The 19,255-nt window shown below is 35.1% G+C and overlaps 1 protein-coding gene across 4 annotated transcripts; it reads left to right on the top strand.

Annotated features, from left to right (window-relative positions):
- The first annotated feature begins 821 nt into the window (after positions 1-821).
- Positions 822-18,893, top strand: LOC115220518. Of its 4 annotated transcripts, none has more exons than XR_005002474.1 (3): positions 822-3,253; positions 5,871-5,875; positions 9,771-9,781. XR_005002474.1 is itself a non-coding variant. In XM_036509942.1 (3 exons), the coding sequence occupies exons 1-2, from the start codon at positions 2,843-2,845 to the stop codon at positions 4,996-4,998; spliced, it is 420 nt and encodes a 139-aa protein (XP_036365835.1). In that variant the 5' UTR covers positions 1,563-2,842; the 3' UTR covers positions 4,999-5,000; positions 7,801-7,836. The 4 variants fall into 4 exon arrangements, 3 of the variants coding, with proteins under 3 accessions (XP_036365835.1, XP_029646517.1, XP_036365834.1); XM_036509942.1 differs by lacking the exons at positions 5,871-5,875; positions 9,771-9,781 and adding exons at positions 4,990-5,000; positions 7,801-7,836 and having other exon boundaries at positions 1,563-3,253; XM_029790657.2 differs by lacking the exons at positions 5,871-5,875; positions 9,771-9,781 and adding an exon at positions 18,791-18,893 and having other exon boundaries at positions 1,563-3,253.
- Positions 18,894-19,255: the final 362 nt, after the last annotated feature.

Below are 19,255 nucleotides of genomic sequence, written 5' to 3'. Positions count from 1 at the left end.
AACTGGAGACTGTTTTAGCTGAAGAATGGACAAAAATTCGTTTGGAAATAATTGAAACTTTGTACAAGTTCATACCTTATAGAATTCAAGCTGTAATTACTGCCAGAGGCAGTCTTACCCCATATTAAAATAAATTTGTTTGAAATATTAAGGTGTTTCCATTATTTTGTCCAACCCCTGTCTATATATATAACTCTGAAGGTGGTTCCCCAGCATGGCTGCAGTTAAATGAATGAAACAAGTAAATGATAAAAGACAACGCACTTCACTTGTAAATTCCTTTACGCATTGGTGTAGTATATTATTCTATTACCCGGCATTATATTGATATAATTTTTCAAATAGGGTGTAACAGATTACAAATGCAACAAGGGATGTTGTATTTACTGTTTTCTACTGTATTTTTCTGGATCAATCAAAGACTCCCAATTCCCACAGCCAGTTTGGTTATGTAGAATTGAACTCAAGCTTTTTCACATTCCATTTTCAAACATGTACTCACAATCTTTTTAAGAACATGTACTGTTTGATTACTTTGAATTGTGATGCCACTAAGACAAGAAGAGGCATTGGTAAAATGAAAGGAAGCTGATTTAAATAATCTATTGTTGTTATCCCTGCACATCCCTTAATTTTCTCGACTTGTGATCCAGTGAATGTCTGCAGAGAATCTAGAAAGTCATGTTTGTTTTTGAAGCTGTTTTTCTAGTAGGAATACCATTTACATTTGCTCCTTGAAGTAATTTTGATTTGGTCAATATTAGGCTACAAATAACTTAGTTGCAATTCATTAAAGCAGATTATATTTTTTAGCTGTTGTGACCAGGATTATCATATATTTTTCTTTCTCTATAACAATTCCATTCGTACGTGAAATGCCTCATGGAATTTTGTTGTGTAGTAATGAGACTTGTATCTTTTCTTTCTCCCTGAAGAAGGATAAACATCCAAAACGTTGTTTCTTTTCTCTCCCAGGCGTAAAATGTATTCTAACCTTTGATCTATTTGTACAATCAGAACGCTACAAGTTCCAACAAATTATATTATTTCGCCGATTAGGACTATGTCAATGTGTTATGTGCACATTCTGTCCACTAATAATTTAAAACCCTAGATATTAGGTCTTTAAAAAAGAAATCGTTCTCAGTCGCAGTTCAAGTGTCCACTTGTGTTATACTAACAGTTTTTGTGAATGCTTGGTCGTATTTACTGAAAAATATATCTCTGTATTAAACTTCTGCATCACTAACGTTTATGAGAAAGTACCGAATTATCACGAATGTGTTGTCACCAATTTTGTAAGTTACTAACATATTAATAGGATGTAACGAATCCTCTGTTGATATATTTTTTAATGAAAAAAAATCCTGTAATTATTTTTTAATGTTTTCTATTGTGTTGTATTTACGTGTTATATTTTCACAAATACACACACTATAAATATTATTTTTTATGAAAACAATAAAATGATCGAAATAAAACTATTTCATTCCATATATACATCCGTACTTTACAAACTCTCTGCTAAACAAGTGTGTTTGACGTCACTTCCTCTAATCTCATGCGCACTCGTATTCTGCGCATTACCAGCAGAAGGCCGACCGAACGGAAGGATGGTATTGTCTTTTACTTAATGTTTTAGTAATTTCCAACAGATTCACTTTTCTTAGATGCATATTGTCTATATAAGAACAGCGAAAATAAATGTCTGCTTGAATGTAATTTACCATTTGTTGGATGCCCACTAGTCGTTTTATAACGGCAACAACAGAACAAGGAAGATGTGAATATATGTCATTGCCTCGTTATAGTGACAGACAGGCAGAGCAGAGAGAATCCTTATCCATCAAGTATTATAAGAAAAGAATACGTAGGAAAGCCCAATACTGAAGGCTCTTCACCACACACTCAGACTATGACTTATGTATAATATAATTTTGATTTTCGGTTCCCAGAATTATAATTGTCACTAAAAATGCCGATTAATTAAAAAGACTAAATTAACGTCCAGCTTCCATCGTCACCAACCATATCATCAATGAGAAGGCGGATAATAGTGGCATTTTCACTACACAGCTACCTGTCTAATAAGCATTATGAAACCGGATCCCTATAAACAAAAGAGTAAACAAGAAAACAGACTTACAAAATGAACCAAGAATTATTATAAAATATAAAAATGCATAGAATTATTAAATAATTGTTTTTTTTTTCATCAGTTACAAAAAAAAAAAAAGAATGCAGATTTCGCTACATCGAAAGAAATTTGAGTATGTACCTAATACAGAAAAAAACCCATAAACAGCTGTACAGAGATTAAAAGAAATCGATAATATATCTTACGAAAATTACATGAAATATTTTTATCATGTCTTTGAAGAGAACCTACTTTTCTTTATTTTTCTGTATGTAGGTGTGATTTTGTAAAAAGAATAACGAGAGCATTCGAACAGTATTGAGTTTTATACATCACATCAAAATTAAATTGTGTAAATCCGAGGAAACTAAGACATGAAATTTGGCATAAAATATAAAATGTTTTTTGTATTTGTATTTTTATCACATGAATTATTCTTAACAGCGCAATGCAATCATTTTCATGATTTAATCTCAAAGTTACAACAGTTGAAGTTAAGTGGTAATTCCCTGTGTTAAAGTATGCTCCTCATATACCAACGGATTTTCCTTGAAGTTGGCATCTCTAACTCCTCGACTAAAATTTGAAACACTTATCACTCAATTATCTATCTTTATCATATTGATGTCATTCTATTTTTATTTCTTACTTAATTTTTTTTTTTTTAATTCCTCTGGTTTCTTCATTCTGAATGAAACTTAAACAATGAGTTCAAGAAAAGGAAAATCTCGAGACGGAAGCAAATCCCGCGAAAATGCTGCTGCCGCAGAAAGGTTAGCTGATTACACAGGAGTAAGCACAGTGCTTGCCGGTCACAGCAGTGGCGGTGCTGGTTATTGCAGTAATTTAAGTGTTGTTGGTGGTAACAGTACTAGCAATCCGAATAGTGCTGCTACTTCTAGCATTACTGGAAGCACCATTCAAAATATTAGTTGCGGTGCTAGTGTCATTTGTGGTACAACTCTAACTACTATAGCACCGAGTGGCTCACCCGATCATGAAGGTTCGGTTTCAAGTTCTAATCCAAGCCCTTCTGGTTTGGAAACTAGTAGGGAAGAACTTCCAGCCGGAATGGATTCAGCAACTCTTAAGGATAATCAAAAAGATCTTGTCAAGGTACGTATTTATATGGAATTTTTTGTCAATGTTTTTGTTTTGTATATTAGCATCAAGTTTACCTCCGATCAAAGCCGTTCCACCTATGATCATTTCGTTTTTTTACGAGTATTTAGGACTGCATTATCCAATCCTGTCTTTATTTTCAAGATTGCAGGGCATAATTTGAGGGAAAATCGGCAACTATTTTTAGCAAATCAAGCGACCGCATAGAGGCTTTTTTCGTTAGTGATTCCTCTGCAATGTTTATTTTCATAACTTATTAAAATAATACGATGCCTATAGTTGAAAAAAAAAAATTCTAATTTAGCAGATTGTATGTGCACCAAAAAAAAAGTTTCAAATTTTCTTTTTTCTTTCTTTGAACTAGAACTTTTCATAAAGGATAATGACATGATTTCAACTGATATTGCGCTTTCCCAGTATGTGTCCATTCATGTGTGTCATTTCATTTTCAGTTTCACAGTTTACATTTTATGATATCCATTAAGAGATAAACAATTTCGACTACTGCAATTATTTGCGTCAATAAATATAACGGTTCAAAATTCAACATGCTTTTAAACCTAGAACCGAACTATATGTAAGGAGTTTTTAAGTGGCTTTTATGTTTGTATCATTTGCATAATTTCTTTGACGAATATTCTGAATTTCCATGGTGGTTTATTTTATTTGTATAGCTAAAGAATAATGTTGCCATTTTATTTCAAATTGGTATCAATAACTTCACGATAACTTTAGATTTGAATGTATTTGATGATTATTTTCATAGAATACTTTACCAGGTAGGTGGGGATAAAACGAAAGTATAAAAAGCGGAATTGTTTAGCTGGAAAGCAAATCTGTTGGATGAGGTATGAAAGCATACTAGTACCGAAGATCTGGTGTCAAATGCAGTAAATTAAAGATACTGAAAAAAGAAAAATGAAAGAAACCATATTTTATATAAATTAAAACTTGATTCGTATTCGAGAATTGCAGTTCGATTTCCGTTATTATTACACGATAAAGCAACACCACTTACAATTGACAAACGAAGAAAATGCAGTACGATCATTATAAACATAATTTTTTCTTGTAAAATTCACGTTACATTGCAGCGTTATCATTATATACTTGGTCGTGACCATTCCATAAATTGAACTGGCTACGAAAATGCTTATCCAATGACTCGTAGCTTCCACATACATGGAGATCAAAGCATTCTTGTTAATGATTTTCATTTCAGTATTGAATTATATTTTTTATAGTACATTGAAAAGGTTATCTTGTGATAATAGATTTTCTTAGTCTGGTTTAAAAGTATTAAGGAAGTTTTATTAGTTCCTCTTCACCTCTGTCGTTTTTTTTTCATCATATGCAATGTATTATAAAAGTGACTTTAATCAAATTTTGTTTTTCCTTACTTTGGGCTTAGTCTCATGAAGTTATTTTGATCAAATTAAGTTTCCCACCAAACTGATAAATTTCCTTCTTTGAATTTCGCGAGCTAAACAAGGCATGGAACACTTTTAATTTTTAAATCAGTGCATTTTAAACTCGATAACCACAGAAAATAATTATTCAATGATTCTTGGCTACACATTTTGTTGCTAATTTCACAACATTTGTTACGTTTGCTTTTCGTTTAGCGACTTCGTTTTCGTTCCTTTTGATCTATTGTCGCCTTCTATTCAGAAGTTATAGTATATACACATAGATGTGATTAGAATGTCGCTGGATTCTTCAACCGGCAGGAGACATAGGGGTAGACCAAAAATGAGATGGCTGCATAATATCTAGTTTCAGTTGGTCATGCTTGGGAATCCAGTCGGAAAGTATAATGATGGCTGATTCTGATAGCACCCTATGGAGGAGGAAAGGCCTGAGGATACAACTCCACGACCTTTCCAGGAATGGTGGGTGGAGGAGATGGATGGAATGTATAAACATAGATTCTCTAAATGAACCCTGTTGTAAAGATTGGAATAATGGTGTAAGATGAGAAATTTTATGTGTAAACGAGAGATAACTGCTTCATGGTATTGTGATGTCGATAATTTCAAAATATTGGTAACTTTCTTATCATCTTCATCAATTGAGTACGTCATTTCCAACAAAATGACCCTGTACACCCGTGAAATATATTAGCTGGATCAATTTAAGCGTATAAACACAACACAAACATTCGCTCAAATTAAAGTAAAAGTTCTGAACATCAGCTAGTCATGATCAGCTAAAGCAAGATCAACCTCAGGTACCCCAAATCCCTTGAAAATGTTTATATGCAAGCACAAATTAATTCCCTAACAGGGATTCTCTTCGTAGCTCATGATTGTTAATCATATTGTTGAAACACAAATGCGTTATGGATGTATTGTGTCCCAGAAATTCTTGCCGTAACAGAAAATTAAGTTTCCCCCATCGATTTTCATGTTAAAAAGTGCCCCTCCCCCCAAAAAAACCTGAAGTATCGCAACGACTTTTCTGCATGAAAATAACAATTTCTAAATATACACAATACTATGTATACATAAAAACATTTGAAGAGAGATGCGTTTAAGGAATAAAATTGGTATTTGAGTACATTCTGACCAAAACACGTTTACTGTGTGAGGAGTGATGATGGCAGGATGAGGAGCAGTATCTTGTATCTTTTAATTCATCAACATCTACTTGAAGGGAAAACTTATCGAAAGTTGTTTGATGTTTATGGCATCTCTTTATACAACTTAGTGTAGGAAATGAGTTTGTAAATTCTTTGTAATTTTTTCAAGATTATAGAGTCATTATCAGTAAATACTTGCTGACCTTGTGTAAGTACCAGCCTTTTAGCAATATTCTTTGCAGTCAATGTAAGTGGGAGTTGGTGGAATCTCTTCTCAGTTTGCTGTTCTAATGGCATCAAGCTTTTCATCAGACTTTCTCTTTGGGCTACTAGTAGATCAACCACATTATCACCTATGTCTTTTTTTCAAATTCTGCATCATTTACGTGTGTCACACTATCTTTCCAGATTTGATGGACATCTTTTGTTCATGGAAAGCTTGTAAAATCAGAGACATCCTGGCCATATATTTTTCCAAACACCTTTCAGAGTTGAGGGTTTCACTTTATCACATGACTCAAATATATTATCCACAGCATCCTTTATGGTGAACTTCTTCCAGAAGTCTGTAACTGTAGGTTTTAAGTTAAAGTTCTCAGATAATATGCCTTGAAATTAGCAACCACACCTTGATTCATTGACTGGAGAAAAGAAATATTCTTGAGGATGTTATCTGCACTTATGCTATCAGAAAGTTTATTGAAGTTCATTGGGTGGCTTTGTATTTTATTTAAAGGGACAAATGTTTTGTTGAAAATATGTTTGGCACTGCATCATTCTACAGTTGGACAAATAATGTTTGTAAACCACTCTTAAGGTTCTTAGTCATTGATGCCTTCTTATTTGAAATCAGATTAAACTTTGCGTACTCCTTGAAAGCTGTTGGATTTTTGGAGTGGTACATGAGTAAGGACAATAATTTCATATTAGTGGCAGCATTTCCTTCCAAAAGAATCAGGCAATTTTTGGAAGCTTTTATATCATAGTTTTGTTTTTCTTAAGAAATAAAAGGTCTTGCAGGCATGCTCTTTTAGAAAAACGCAGTTTCATCAACATTATATGTAATGTATCACCCTTCAACAATAATTTTTTTTTCAGTTGCTCAGGATAATTTGTAGCAGCTTCACCAGTCATTATTATGTTGTGTAAATTTAAATGCTTCTTAAACCTTTCAAACTGGCCTTTATTACCCAGTAAAGTTTTCAATCTATGAAAAAATAAGGTCTGAACAGTTAAAGGAATGGCATCTAGTTTACTTAACTTTTCTCTGTTGTCATGTTTGACCGCACTGTAGATGTTGCAAGCTTTGTTTTGGTAATATATATATATATTCTTTTACTTGTTTCAGTCATTTGACTGTGGCCATACTGAAGCACCACCTTTAGGTGAACAAATTGAACCCAGGACTTATTCTGGTAGTACTTACTCTATCGGTCTCTTTTCCCAAACCGCTAAGTAACGGGCACATAATAAGCACACCAACATTGGTTGTCAAGCAATGATGGTGGGACAAGCACAGACACAGAAATATATACACACACATGTACATATATGCATACACATACATATATATAGACGCATACACACACACACACACAGTCTGTGCTTTCATACTTGAAATTTCTTTTTTAGTTCTGGTAGTGATTCAGCAATAGAAGAGTTCCCAAGGGCAGCTAGTCTTAAATTTCTCAGTTATAGCTTGGAAGACTATGATAAACAGGGGGGGGGGCTAAGAACTGATCCCTGGTAGATTTCTACTTGTATACTAAACTCCTTGCTATACTCACTGGCAGCTCTCACCCTACTGACAGCATCCCTGTACATGGCTTGCACAGCTCTCACCAACCACTCATCTATCCCTAGCTCCCACATTACCCACCAGATAAGGGAATGGGGGACCATATCAAGGGCTTTCTCCATGTCCACAAAAGCTAAATACAAAGGTTTATTTTTGGTCAAGTATTTCTTCATCAGTTGTCTGATCTGGAAGATAGCATCGGTGGTGCTTCTCCCTGGCACAGATCCAAACTCTATCTTGTCTATGCTAACTTTCTTCCTATGACCCTTTTCTGCAACTTTCATCACCTGGTCCAGTAATTTGATGCCTCTATAATTATTTCTGTCTAAGGCATCACTCATCTTTGTAGCAGTTGACCATAATGCTTGCTACATCAATCAGTGCGTATGATTTCCTCACGGACAACCTGATTAATTATATGGATGACAGCTTTCCCTGTCTTTATATCCTTAATAGCTTAGTAGATACTAAGCTACTGTCAATTTGGATTGCTGGCCCCTCTGTTGGATCTACATTAGGCAGGCTCTCTTTCTCTAATGCATTCTCCACATTTAGCAACCTTTCAAAGTGTCACTTCCAAGCCTCTTTTGCAGAATCACTAACTGCTAGTGAGCCATCATCCATGTGGACACATTTCTCTCCTACCACATCACGATATTCTCTGACACACTTTCTTGCAATCTAAACCACTTCAAGTGTTTGGTCTTCACATCACAGAACACTGGCAAACTTCCTCCTTTGTGCTTTTCCCCAGGCTAAGTAAACTTGTCTTCTAGCCTCCTTCCTTGCTACATGGTCTAGTTCTCTGCTACCATCATTCTTCCAGGCTTATTTCTTTGTTCTAATGGCCTTGTCTGGATTGTTAGAGCTGGTGGTGATGGTGGAAGTATTGTCGGTGGTCATATTGTTCTTGTCAATTATTGCTGTTTCATCTGAAGTCAATCTTCATTGTTGCTGTTGTAGATCATAAAGGAGTTGGTGGGTTAATAATGGCAGTAGTTGTATTGGTCTTGGTATTGATGGGGTTGTTCAAGTTGATAATAGATAGTAGTGTTGGTGAAAGTTGATTTATATAGATAGATACTCATTATAACACAAGAAAATACTCATGCACACAAAAATTCACTGAAAAATTCCGATGCACTCTGTAAATCTTTATAGTGATCCATATGCATGTGTGTATATTGTTATTATAGTTCTTAAAATTATCAACTAGAGGTGCAGGTGTGACTGTGGTCAGAAGCTTGCTTCCCAACCACATGGTTCTGGGTTCAGTATCACTGCATGGCACCTTGGACAAATGTTGGATCTCTTCAGTTTGGCTCACAGATTTAAAAAATTATTTTTAAAACTAAACAGTTTGAAACTTCGTATACTGGTGTAATTTCTCTCACTGAACATGGTTTACTTTCAACATTTTTGATAAAATTTCGTATTTTAGAAGTGTTGTATTTGGGTAATTTTAACCAATCAACGATATGTATTTAGCTGAAGAAACCTGCTGTTTGTGATAGTAATCAAAGAGCAACAACTTCTGGGTCATCTTTACTAAATATATTTTTCAACTATGTGTGGATTATTTGGTGTGTTTGAAAAATACATTTAGTAGAGATAACCTAGAAGTTGTTGCAGTAGGTTTCTTCAGTTGACTACACGTAGTTGATTGGTTAAAATTACCCAAATATGACAACTTTAACACAAAATAACTTATGAAATTTTGTCATAAATGTTGAAAGTAAGCCATGTTTAGCATGAGAAATTACACCAGTATACAAAGTTTCAAACTGTTTAGTTTAAAAAATCTGTGAGCCAAATGTCTTCTATAGCCTCGGGCCAACCAAAGCTTTGTAAGTGGATTTTGTTGACAGAAACTGAAAGAAGCTTGTGTGTGTGTGTGTCTATGTTTGTCTCCCCATCACTGCTTGACAACTGGTGTTGGTGTGTTTACGTCCCTGCAAACAGTGATTCGGCAAAAGACACCAATAGAATAAGTACTAGGCTTTAAAAAATAAGACCTGGAGGTCTATTTGTTTGACTAAAACCCTTCATGGCTGCAGTCAACTGACCGAGACATGTAAAAGAATAAAAGAATAGTTTGCTCTTAGCTAAAAATGTGCATTTTGGCTAAGAAGAAAATGTAGTTTGAATTTGTTAAAATTCATCCGAATTTTTGTAAGGGTGAAATAACAGACCATATCCTGAAATTAATGATCATACTTTACAATTTCCACAAGCACCAAATCCTGTAATTTGAGGTAACCATTATGCAGGGATACTTGTATGCATATACTTTTGTAGTTATAGTTGCTTTTGAAAAATGACTTAGTCCATGAATGTTTGTTGAAATGGAAACAATTACATCCTAGAAGAATCAACTTTTTAGAAGTTCAATTGTGATTATGACCTTAAGATGTTTGGAATTAGGGTTGTAACTATGAATGAAATATTGTAGTGTTGCAGAAATGAAGACTGTTGTAACATTCAACTTGTGATTATAACTGTCAAATTGTGATTGTGAAAATCTGATTTATATCAGATTAGTTTGGAAATTATTGATGCTGAGATTTCAGCAAGTAAATGAGTTTACCTTAAATATTTGCTAAAATTCCTTGTCTTTATGTTGCTTTCCACTTGTCTGTAAATTGATTCTGCTACAAGATAGGTTTGAATAAGCTATGGTGTCATAACTTGAAACACTTAACGACTCACAGTAATTACGAACTTTAAGAGACTGATTAGAGGAAGATTAAATGGAACTTGTTAGGCATGTATATGTTTGAAACAATGGTTTATTTAAATATAAAACTCCCAATCCTAACAAACCTCAAGAAATGAAAAGTTATTTCCTCTGTTTGAAGGATTTGAGTTTTTGGTAACATTTTTGAAGAATAATACATGGGATTGATATTGCAACAATGCTTATGTTTACTGAACATATTATTCTTAAGAAAAAAATTCTCCATTGTTGTTCCATGAAAGGAATTTAGATGCATAAAAGCCCACTTTTTGCCTCATTGTTTTATACAAGAACATGTGGATCTTTCACAAAAATCATATATAATCAGCATCATATGTAACAAAGTTCGAATCAGTCAGAAATTGAAATTATTGACAAAGAAATAACATAGATTTACATATTTGCAAAGGAATAACATAGATTTACATTATGTAAGTAGTACAGAATATTCAGGAATTGTTTATCATTGAGAAATCTCAGTTGATTTAAGTATATTGGTTATACATTTGCTGACTTTTCATTCTTTAATTCTTTGAGAAGAGGTGGTTGGTCAGTAATTTCTTTGTAGGGTAGACAGTATTTTGGACTGTGGTAAATAGCAAACAATGTTGTTTCCATTTATTATATAAAATTGTGCAAATATTTTTTTCCAAGAAATCCTATTTTGGTTGATATAGAAATCATCATCATCATGATTTAATGTCTGTTGTCCATGCTGGCATGGGTTGGAAATAGAAAACTAAATACTTATTTTGGTTGATTATACATATCTGCAGGCATATCTTAAAAGTTTTTGCTTATAAAGATTATTGATAAGTGCTTAAAATTCTAGTGAAAGCTAATGACATTAACCTTCCCTTATGCATGATTAAGGAACTCATTTCTGTTCATTTTAAGACTATGGTAAGAAAATGCTTTTAATATGGAAACCTCATTTGATGAACATATTGAATTAGATTCATGTAGAGAATATGCAAAATAGCTACTACCAATGAACTAACTGCATTTTGGTTTGACTGATTTATGAACTCAGATTTGGCTTTCATTCAGTGTCTCACAGATAAGATATTCACAGAAGACATTAACCTCAATGTTTGAATTTGAATTGTCACTAAGAAGAAATCCCATTCATGTGAGTTATTAAAAGAAGCCAAGTAACATCATAGAAAGTAGCAATCTAAGTACAGAATATATACGAGGTAATTGAAAGTTAAAAACATAAGAATAATAAATTTAAAATGCCTTTGGAAAGAGTCTTTACAGAGAAGACTGCATTTAGTGTAATTTATAGTTTGTAATCTTTGTTTTTTAATGCTATATTTATTTTGTAAAAGACAATATTCTATATCTTGTACATAAAAATTATCAGCATTCTTTTGGTTAAAGTATTATACATCAAAATAGACAGCTGATTGTTCAGCAATTTCTGTAAATAATTTTTATTTATTTACTTTTGTTTTCATGTCCTGTTGAAGCCAGCATTTGTCTTTCAAATCTATGAGGGATATGGCCATGAGTTGATAAGTGAAACACACTTGCACATACATTCAGACACATACACAAAGCTGAACATGCTTCCACACAAACACACACATACATACACCCGTATATCTTGCATATGTACATACATACATAAATACATATATCTTTTTTCTATGTATGTATATATATGTGTATGCATGCAAGCATGATCAGCTTTATGTGTGTGTGTGTGTGAGCTGTCCATTTTGCCATATATGATACTTTAAACAAAAGAATGCCAAATTATCCTAAGTTGGAGCATTCTTAAGAATAGATCATAGGTTGCATAATCACATGATAATGTAGTGTTTTATGGTGTAGGATTTTTTGTCTGTAGAGTTTTGTGTTGTAACAATATAATTATTACTTCGATTTTGAAAATTAAAATTATTAAGATGAAAAATGTGAGGAGCAGGAGTGGCTGTGTGGTAAGTAGCTTGCTTACCAACCACATGGTTCCGGGTTCAGTCTCACTGCATGGTATGTTGGGCAAGTATCTTCTACTATAGCCTTGGGTTGACCAAAGGCTGTGAGTGGATTTGGTAGCCACAAACTGTAAGAAGCCAGTCATCATCATCATCATCATCGTTTAACGTCTGCTTTCCATGCTAGCATGGGTTATAATGTGTGTGTATATGTTTGTGTCTGTATTCGTCTCCCTAACATCACTTGACAACTGATGCTGGTGTGTTTATGCCCCCCGTAACTTAGCAGTCTGGCAAAAGAGACTGATAGGATAAGTACTAGGCTTACAAACAATAAGTCCTGGGGTTGATTTGCTCGACTAAAGGTGGTGCCCCAGCATGGCTGCAGTCAAATAACTGAGACAAGTAAAAGAATAAAAGAATGATTTACAATTATCATTCTTAATACTCACAGATCTGTCAGTGTATGTTAATCACTGTTGTACAAGATGCATCAGATTTTTGAGCTCATTTGTACGAATTTAGAAAAAGACACATAGCTCAACAAAGACAAGGTATATTTGAAAACAAATTGGTACAAATAATCTTGAGAATCCCTTTATCAAACCTATTCAAGGAATCTACTGTTAGCTGCTTCAGTATGAGGTTGGAAGCATTGTCATATCTGAATCAGATGATCTCTATCAATTTTTGACATAGTGCTGGTTATGGGGGTCTTGAGAGATTGTATGCTGTTATGGAGGTGTTGATTGACCTCTCTCTTGACTATGCCTCTTACATAATAGTCCATAATAGTGGATTGAGGTCTGGTGAGCTAGGAGGCTTTGTGCCTGGGAGAACATGATCATGGAGATTGGCATGCATCCACACATAGGTTGTCTCAGCCTTATGAAATGGCACAGTCTTGTTGGAAAATATACAATCTTGCATTGCGTACTCAGTCTATCCAGGGCCTTACAACTTCTCCAACACCTCTGTATAGACAACAGCATTGACTCGTAACTCCAGTGAGAAAAAGTGAGGAGGCATGACATCTCCATTGTTACTGACAACTCCTAGAAATGTCACAGTTGCTGGGAACACCTCCCACAACTGTGATGGTAAACTGAAAGAATGACATGGTTATGCAGAAACCCAAGTTATGCATGATCATTGGAACCTCATTTGGGTCTCTGCATAACCATCTGTCATTCCTTTGGTTTACCTTTTGGTCTTGATTGAAGGGTTCCAGCTTCTTCATGTTTTAATTTGTTTAGCAAGCACTTTGTATGGATCAAATGATTCTCTTTTAACACACCTGATATAAATTGATCCTTCCACATCACATACAACTTGTATGTCCTCATGTACAACTCTTCTGATGGTGCATTCTGAAACCTTGAGGTCCTTTGCAATGGCTCTGATTGACTTTCCAGGATTTCATATCAATTATTTCTCGGACTTTTTGTACAAAGTTTGTGTTCTGATGGTATTAGAACCCTTTGCACATGTTTTGCATTCAGCTGCTGATGTTAGATCCCCATCAGCAGCTTACAGCTTCTTTCAAACTTTGACAACGAAGATCAGGCAACTTTCAAGAAGTGAGCTGTCTCTGTATCACTATGTTGCACTTTTAAGGCAATGATTACAATATGCCTTTTCATTTGCTGAGTCAACCTAATCTCTAACATTATTTATCTGAAAAGTAGGGTTAAAAAAAAATTAGAAGAAATTTAGAGCACTTGAAATAGGTGTCCTCAAAAAACTGACGCACCCTTGTCCATAGCGATAAGAAGTTGTTTTCCATTAACGAAATAAAATAACAATTAGCATATTCATGTTTGAATCTGTGGGAATGTATTGAAAACGAATATGCATGTCATTGTTTTGATTTTTGTTGTTGGCTGTGATGATTTATTAAAAAATATAAGTCTTTGAAAATCTTTATTACAGTCAGTGAAATAGGGCTTCAAATCCAAATAACGCAGTGCTGCAAATTATCTTGACCCACAATCACATGATATATTCATACTGCTATATCATTTTATTTATTCCCTCCATCTTCTCTGCTACTTAGCTCATCAGTTTAGTTATTCCATCCATCTTTTCTGCAAACTATTCCTGGGAGGGACTTTGGAGTAGAGTCCTCAAGTACTTCTCCCAGAGTGTCCTCTTAGAAGCAGCCATCATTAGACTTTTTGGCTGGATTCCCAAGTGTGACTAACTGAGATTATGGATATTATCCAACTACCTTGTTCTTGGTTTACCCCACCTTCCACCTCCCAGTCTCCTGCCAGATAGCTCAGCTTGAAGAGTGTCTTGCAATTTTTTTCCTGTGACATTCTGTAAGTTGGATAATATTCATAATCTCAGTCGGTCACATTTGGGAATCCAGCCAAAAAGTCTAATGATGGTTGCTTCTGATAGGACTCTATGGAGAAAGTACTTGAGGACTCTACTCCAAAGTCCCTCCCAGGAATAGTGGGCAGAAAAGATGGTTGGAATAACTAAACTGATGAGCTAAGTAGCATCATGTCTGCAAATATCAGCTTAACTATCTTACATCCACTGAATGTGATACCACTTTGACAATGGCTGCACTGTCAATTCAGTTCATAAAAAATTTGAAAAGGAGAGGTGATAATTCACATCTCTGTCAAAGGTTTCAACTCGGTGCTATTTACCCAAGCACAAACATCTGGGAATTTATATAGGAACTTCATGGCAACTAGAAGTTACCTATTAATCTCAAACTTCTGCAAAACCTTCCATAGCATGTCCTGCAGCACATGGTTATAGGCTTTTTCAATGTCTACAAAGTAAGCACACACGTCTTAAAAGTTTCCCATAGCATGAATATCTGGTCAGTTGTGCTGTGTCCAGGATGGAAGCCACACTGTTCATCAGCTAGCTTGGGCTTGACAATGTCCTTATGTCTCTTTTCCAGACATCTAGTGTAGACTTTACTGAGGAAGCTCAACAAGGAGATTCCTCTATAATTAGAGCACTGTCTTGTCCCCCTTTTTAAAAATTGGGATTATTACCCTAGATTGCCATTGCTTTGGTGTCTTCCAGCCAGAGAATACTTTTTCTATTTAACGTTTTTAGTTTCTTTGGCCAAATTTCATCCTCTCCAGTGGTCTTTGCCACATTTGAGTCTTTTTGAAGTTAGTCTTCATCCTTATATGCACCCTGTATTGCATATAGGTTTTATTGTGGCTAGATTTAGGATATCAGCAAAGTATTCTTTCCACCTCCCAAGAATGCCCTTCTCTGTTGAGACAAGAATCTCAAAGTTCTTTATGGTAGGTACAAAGGAAGACTTCTTGTTATGAATTTAGCAGATGGTCTGCCAAAATACTATTTTATTTGGCCAATCTAAAGTCAGAATGCAGCTTAACCTCAAAGTCTTCCCATGACTTAACCTTGGATGTTTTACAGTCTCTGCTGAGACCTTTTGCACCTCAGTGTACTGCTTGTGCAAAAGGGGATACTTGTTTCCAAACCAAGCTTTGCAATCCTCTTTCTTTGCTTGGATGGCATTTATAACTTCCTGTTTAAACCAGGGATTCTTTTGCTACTTGCTGCCACACTGAGCTGTTTTTGTCTATAGCATGGTACAGCTGAAAAACAAACTGCTGAACTGTTTCTACATCTTCATTTCTGAATTTGAATGCAATAGTGTCAGCATATTTGTTTCTGATCTCATCATCTGCCAGAGGTTCCCACTTTATCCTGTAAATGTCACACTCGTTACTCCCTGCTGTTGATAGTCTCAAGTTGCAGACAACTAAGTGGTGATCAGTTGGTCACTACCTTTGTCCTCTTTACAAGAATGTCCAGAACAGAACCAAAGATGTCAGAGATGATAATGAAATCTATCAGTGATCTCTGTCCCAAAGTATCCCTATACAGGGTATACTTATGTATATCCTTGTAATGGAGAGCCCATTTCCAGCACAGAAGCCTAGTAAGGCCTCCCTATTTGCATTGAGTTCAGAGTTGCCATTCCTTCCAATCACTCTTTACCACATCTGAAGATCAGTGCCACCATGTGCATTGAAGTTTCCTTGTAGGATAAATCACTGTCTTAGGTACATTTAAAAAGCTGCAGTGACCTCATCAGATGAGTTGTATTTGGCTTAATTGTTTGTTTCATATACTTGATCAGCTACAGCAGGCCTTCCTTCTGCCTCAATTTTAGGAGGCAGCCCCTCCCACCTAATGGGAGCCACTCCATAATGCAACCTAATAGCCAGGAGCCTATGAGTATCCTTACAATGGCTATGCAGATATAGTTGGTACCCATCCTCCATCCAAATCAACAGTCTTACATCCTCTTTTACTTACGTGACTGCGGCCATGCTGGAGCACCGCCTTTAATTGAGCAAATCGACCCCGGGACTTGTTCTTTGTAAGCCTAGTGCTTATTCTATTGGTCACTTTTGCTGAACCACTAAGTTACGGGGATGTAAACACCAGCATCGGTTGTCAAGCGATGTTGGGGTGACAGACACATACACATACATACATACATATATATATATATATATATATATATATATATATATATATATATATATATATATATACACCGGAGTAAACACATAAATGTGAAACAAGGTGGAAAAAAGGGTACTCAAATACCAGTGGTAATATGCTTTATTCTAGCAAAAACTGTCCGATGAACGGCAACGGGAAACTCAGAGTAACAGGTTTTGTTGAATTTTCTGCTGCTTTAAATAAAGTATATATATATATATATTTATGAATATATATACATATACGACATGCTTCTTTCAGTTTCTGTCTACTAAATCCACTCACAAGGCTTTGGTTGGCCCGAGGCTATAGTAGAAGACACTTGCCCAAGGTGCCACGCAGTAAGACTGAACCTGGAACCATGTGGTTGGTAAGCAAGCTACTTACCACACAGCCTCTCCTGTGCCTGTAAAATGAATAATCTTAAACGATTTTTGAAACTTATTGGGTGCTCATCAGAGGCGTCTACATCATTTTGATAGTCTCCAAATTTATGAACAGTCTTAATTGATTTTCGAACCTTATTGGGTTCTCATCAGAGCTGTCTGTATCATTCTTACAGTATGGAACTTTGTAGAGGAGACAATGACTGTATTTAGCCAGTAGCATTTGACCTCCTCCATAAGGTCCTGCTCTTTACTTGTAAAGGTTGTGACATTCCAATTTCCAGTCCTTCAAGGTTGTTTCCCCTTGGACCCACTTTGGGGTTCAAGGATGTGCATCCTTTGAGCTCCTTCCCCATATCTAGAACAATAGCAGGCTTACTGCTGGTTGCACTTGCATTGGGTGAAAACTGCAATATATTTTTTGAATGGATCCCTGAATCTGTGTCCCTTGTTAACCTGCATGACGGATGATGTGTGGTTGTTCTTCTGAACATCATAAAATATTGCAGTATTTGGTCTTTTTTGTGTCAGATACCAAGCTGGTATTTATATTTGACTTGAGAACTTGTCTTATTTGTGCTAGGTACCAAGTTGGTATTTATATTTGACTTGTGAACTATCAGTATGATTTGAATAGAAAAATTATGAGACATGTACAAAGTAAACATGCAAGGTAACAAATCTTATGCTTTTTGAGATGAATTGGTGACTGAATTATTTAAATAACAATAGACATGTCTTAATTTAGATCTGGTCAACACTATGGTACTGCACTGTAGAAAAGTGTGCTGATAACAGCTATCATTGCACACAGTAAGATACCCATTGTTGCACACTCATCTGTAAGACAAGTATGAAATAATTATTAAATGTAGCATATTCAACATGAAGCAAAATACTACATCTTGTAATGTTTTGCTGTGAACAATATTTTGTGTCAGTCTTATGTTCAGAGTAACATTTTCACTGATGATTCTTGAATATATCACTTATGGCTGTTAGTGAAAATTCTAATGGTTTAAACCTGGTGTTTTAGTAAATTAAACTAGAGCTTTGTTAAACTACAGTATAAAGGGAGATTCTGAATAATCATAAAAAAAAAAAAAAGATCTGATGGAATTAGTATTACTAGGAAGGTCACATTAATATGAATTTTATTCATATTGAAAGGGATTAACTTGCGAAATGTTTAGTGTTTCATTTTAAATGAGCTTTTTATAAACAACTGATAATTTCATATAATATTAACAATTCCAAAATTTCAGTGCTAGAATCTATTCTTTGTGGATCAATTTATTTAGAGGTTAAGATTCATCACAGATGTTCATCTTCAGAAATGAAAAGTTGATTTAGATACACAAGCAAATTTTATTCCTTACTTTTCTTAGACTTGGGTTGATCCCTACTTGAATAGCTGCCACTTAAAATTACCTGTCATTGGCCTGATCAGTCCTAACTGAAACAGTCTCAAGTCCATTGATGAATTTAGACTAGTGATTAGTATGATATGGTTTCAGTTACTTAATTTTCTTTTTTTTTTTTCTTTTTCCTATTTTGCTTAGTCTGGAGGAAGGGGGCAGTGTCCATGGTCTTTGCAAACATGAAATTGGTGAGATTGATGCTGTTGATGTTTTGTTTAAACTGTTACAAGTCCACATCTGCAGGTAAGACATGAACAAGGAGGAGATTCCAGATTTCTTGAAAAAGGCTGAGGCACAGTGGATATGCAGGGCCTGGGGAATTGAACATGAACAACAATAACAAAGTGGAGAGATGAGTGAAATGGAAGTGCCTAAGTAGCATATGACAGACTAGAAGATGGAGCATGTCTGGATTTGATTGTCTCTTCTCTGAAGGCTGTCAAGGATATATGGTGTGTGTGTGTGTGTGTGTGTGGTAGCAGTATCTCAGATGTAAGAACAATATGGGCCTCGCTTGAGCTTTGCCAGCAAATATTGGGGGTTGAAATATTTTCTGGCCCTAAAGAGTGTAGGCCTAACTATTTTAAGGATGCAGTTTTGCCAGAA

The sequence above is a fragment of the Octopus sinensis genome, linkage group LG16 (assembly GCF_006345805.1).
Source record: "Octopus sinensis linkage group LG16, ASM634580v1, whole genome shotgun sequence".
Classification (NCBI taxonomy): Eukaryota; Metazoa; Mollusca; class Cephalopoda; order Octopoda; family Octopodidae; genus Octopus; species Octopus sinensis.
This window is presented reverse-complemented; position numbering and strand designations above follow the sequence as displayed.

What these genes read in the sequence shown, in the direction of transcription:
- LOC115220518 (XM_029790657.2), top strand. Translation starts at nt 2,843, where the DNA reads ATGAGTTCAAGAAAAGGAAAATCTCGAGACGGAAGCAAATCCCGCGAA. An exon ending in ATCAAAAAGATCTTGTCAAG is followed by an intron (nt 3,254 to 18,790) that starts GTACGTATTTAT and finishes TATTTTGCTTAG; the next exon opens with TCTGGAGGAAGGGGGCAGTG.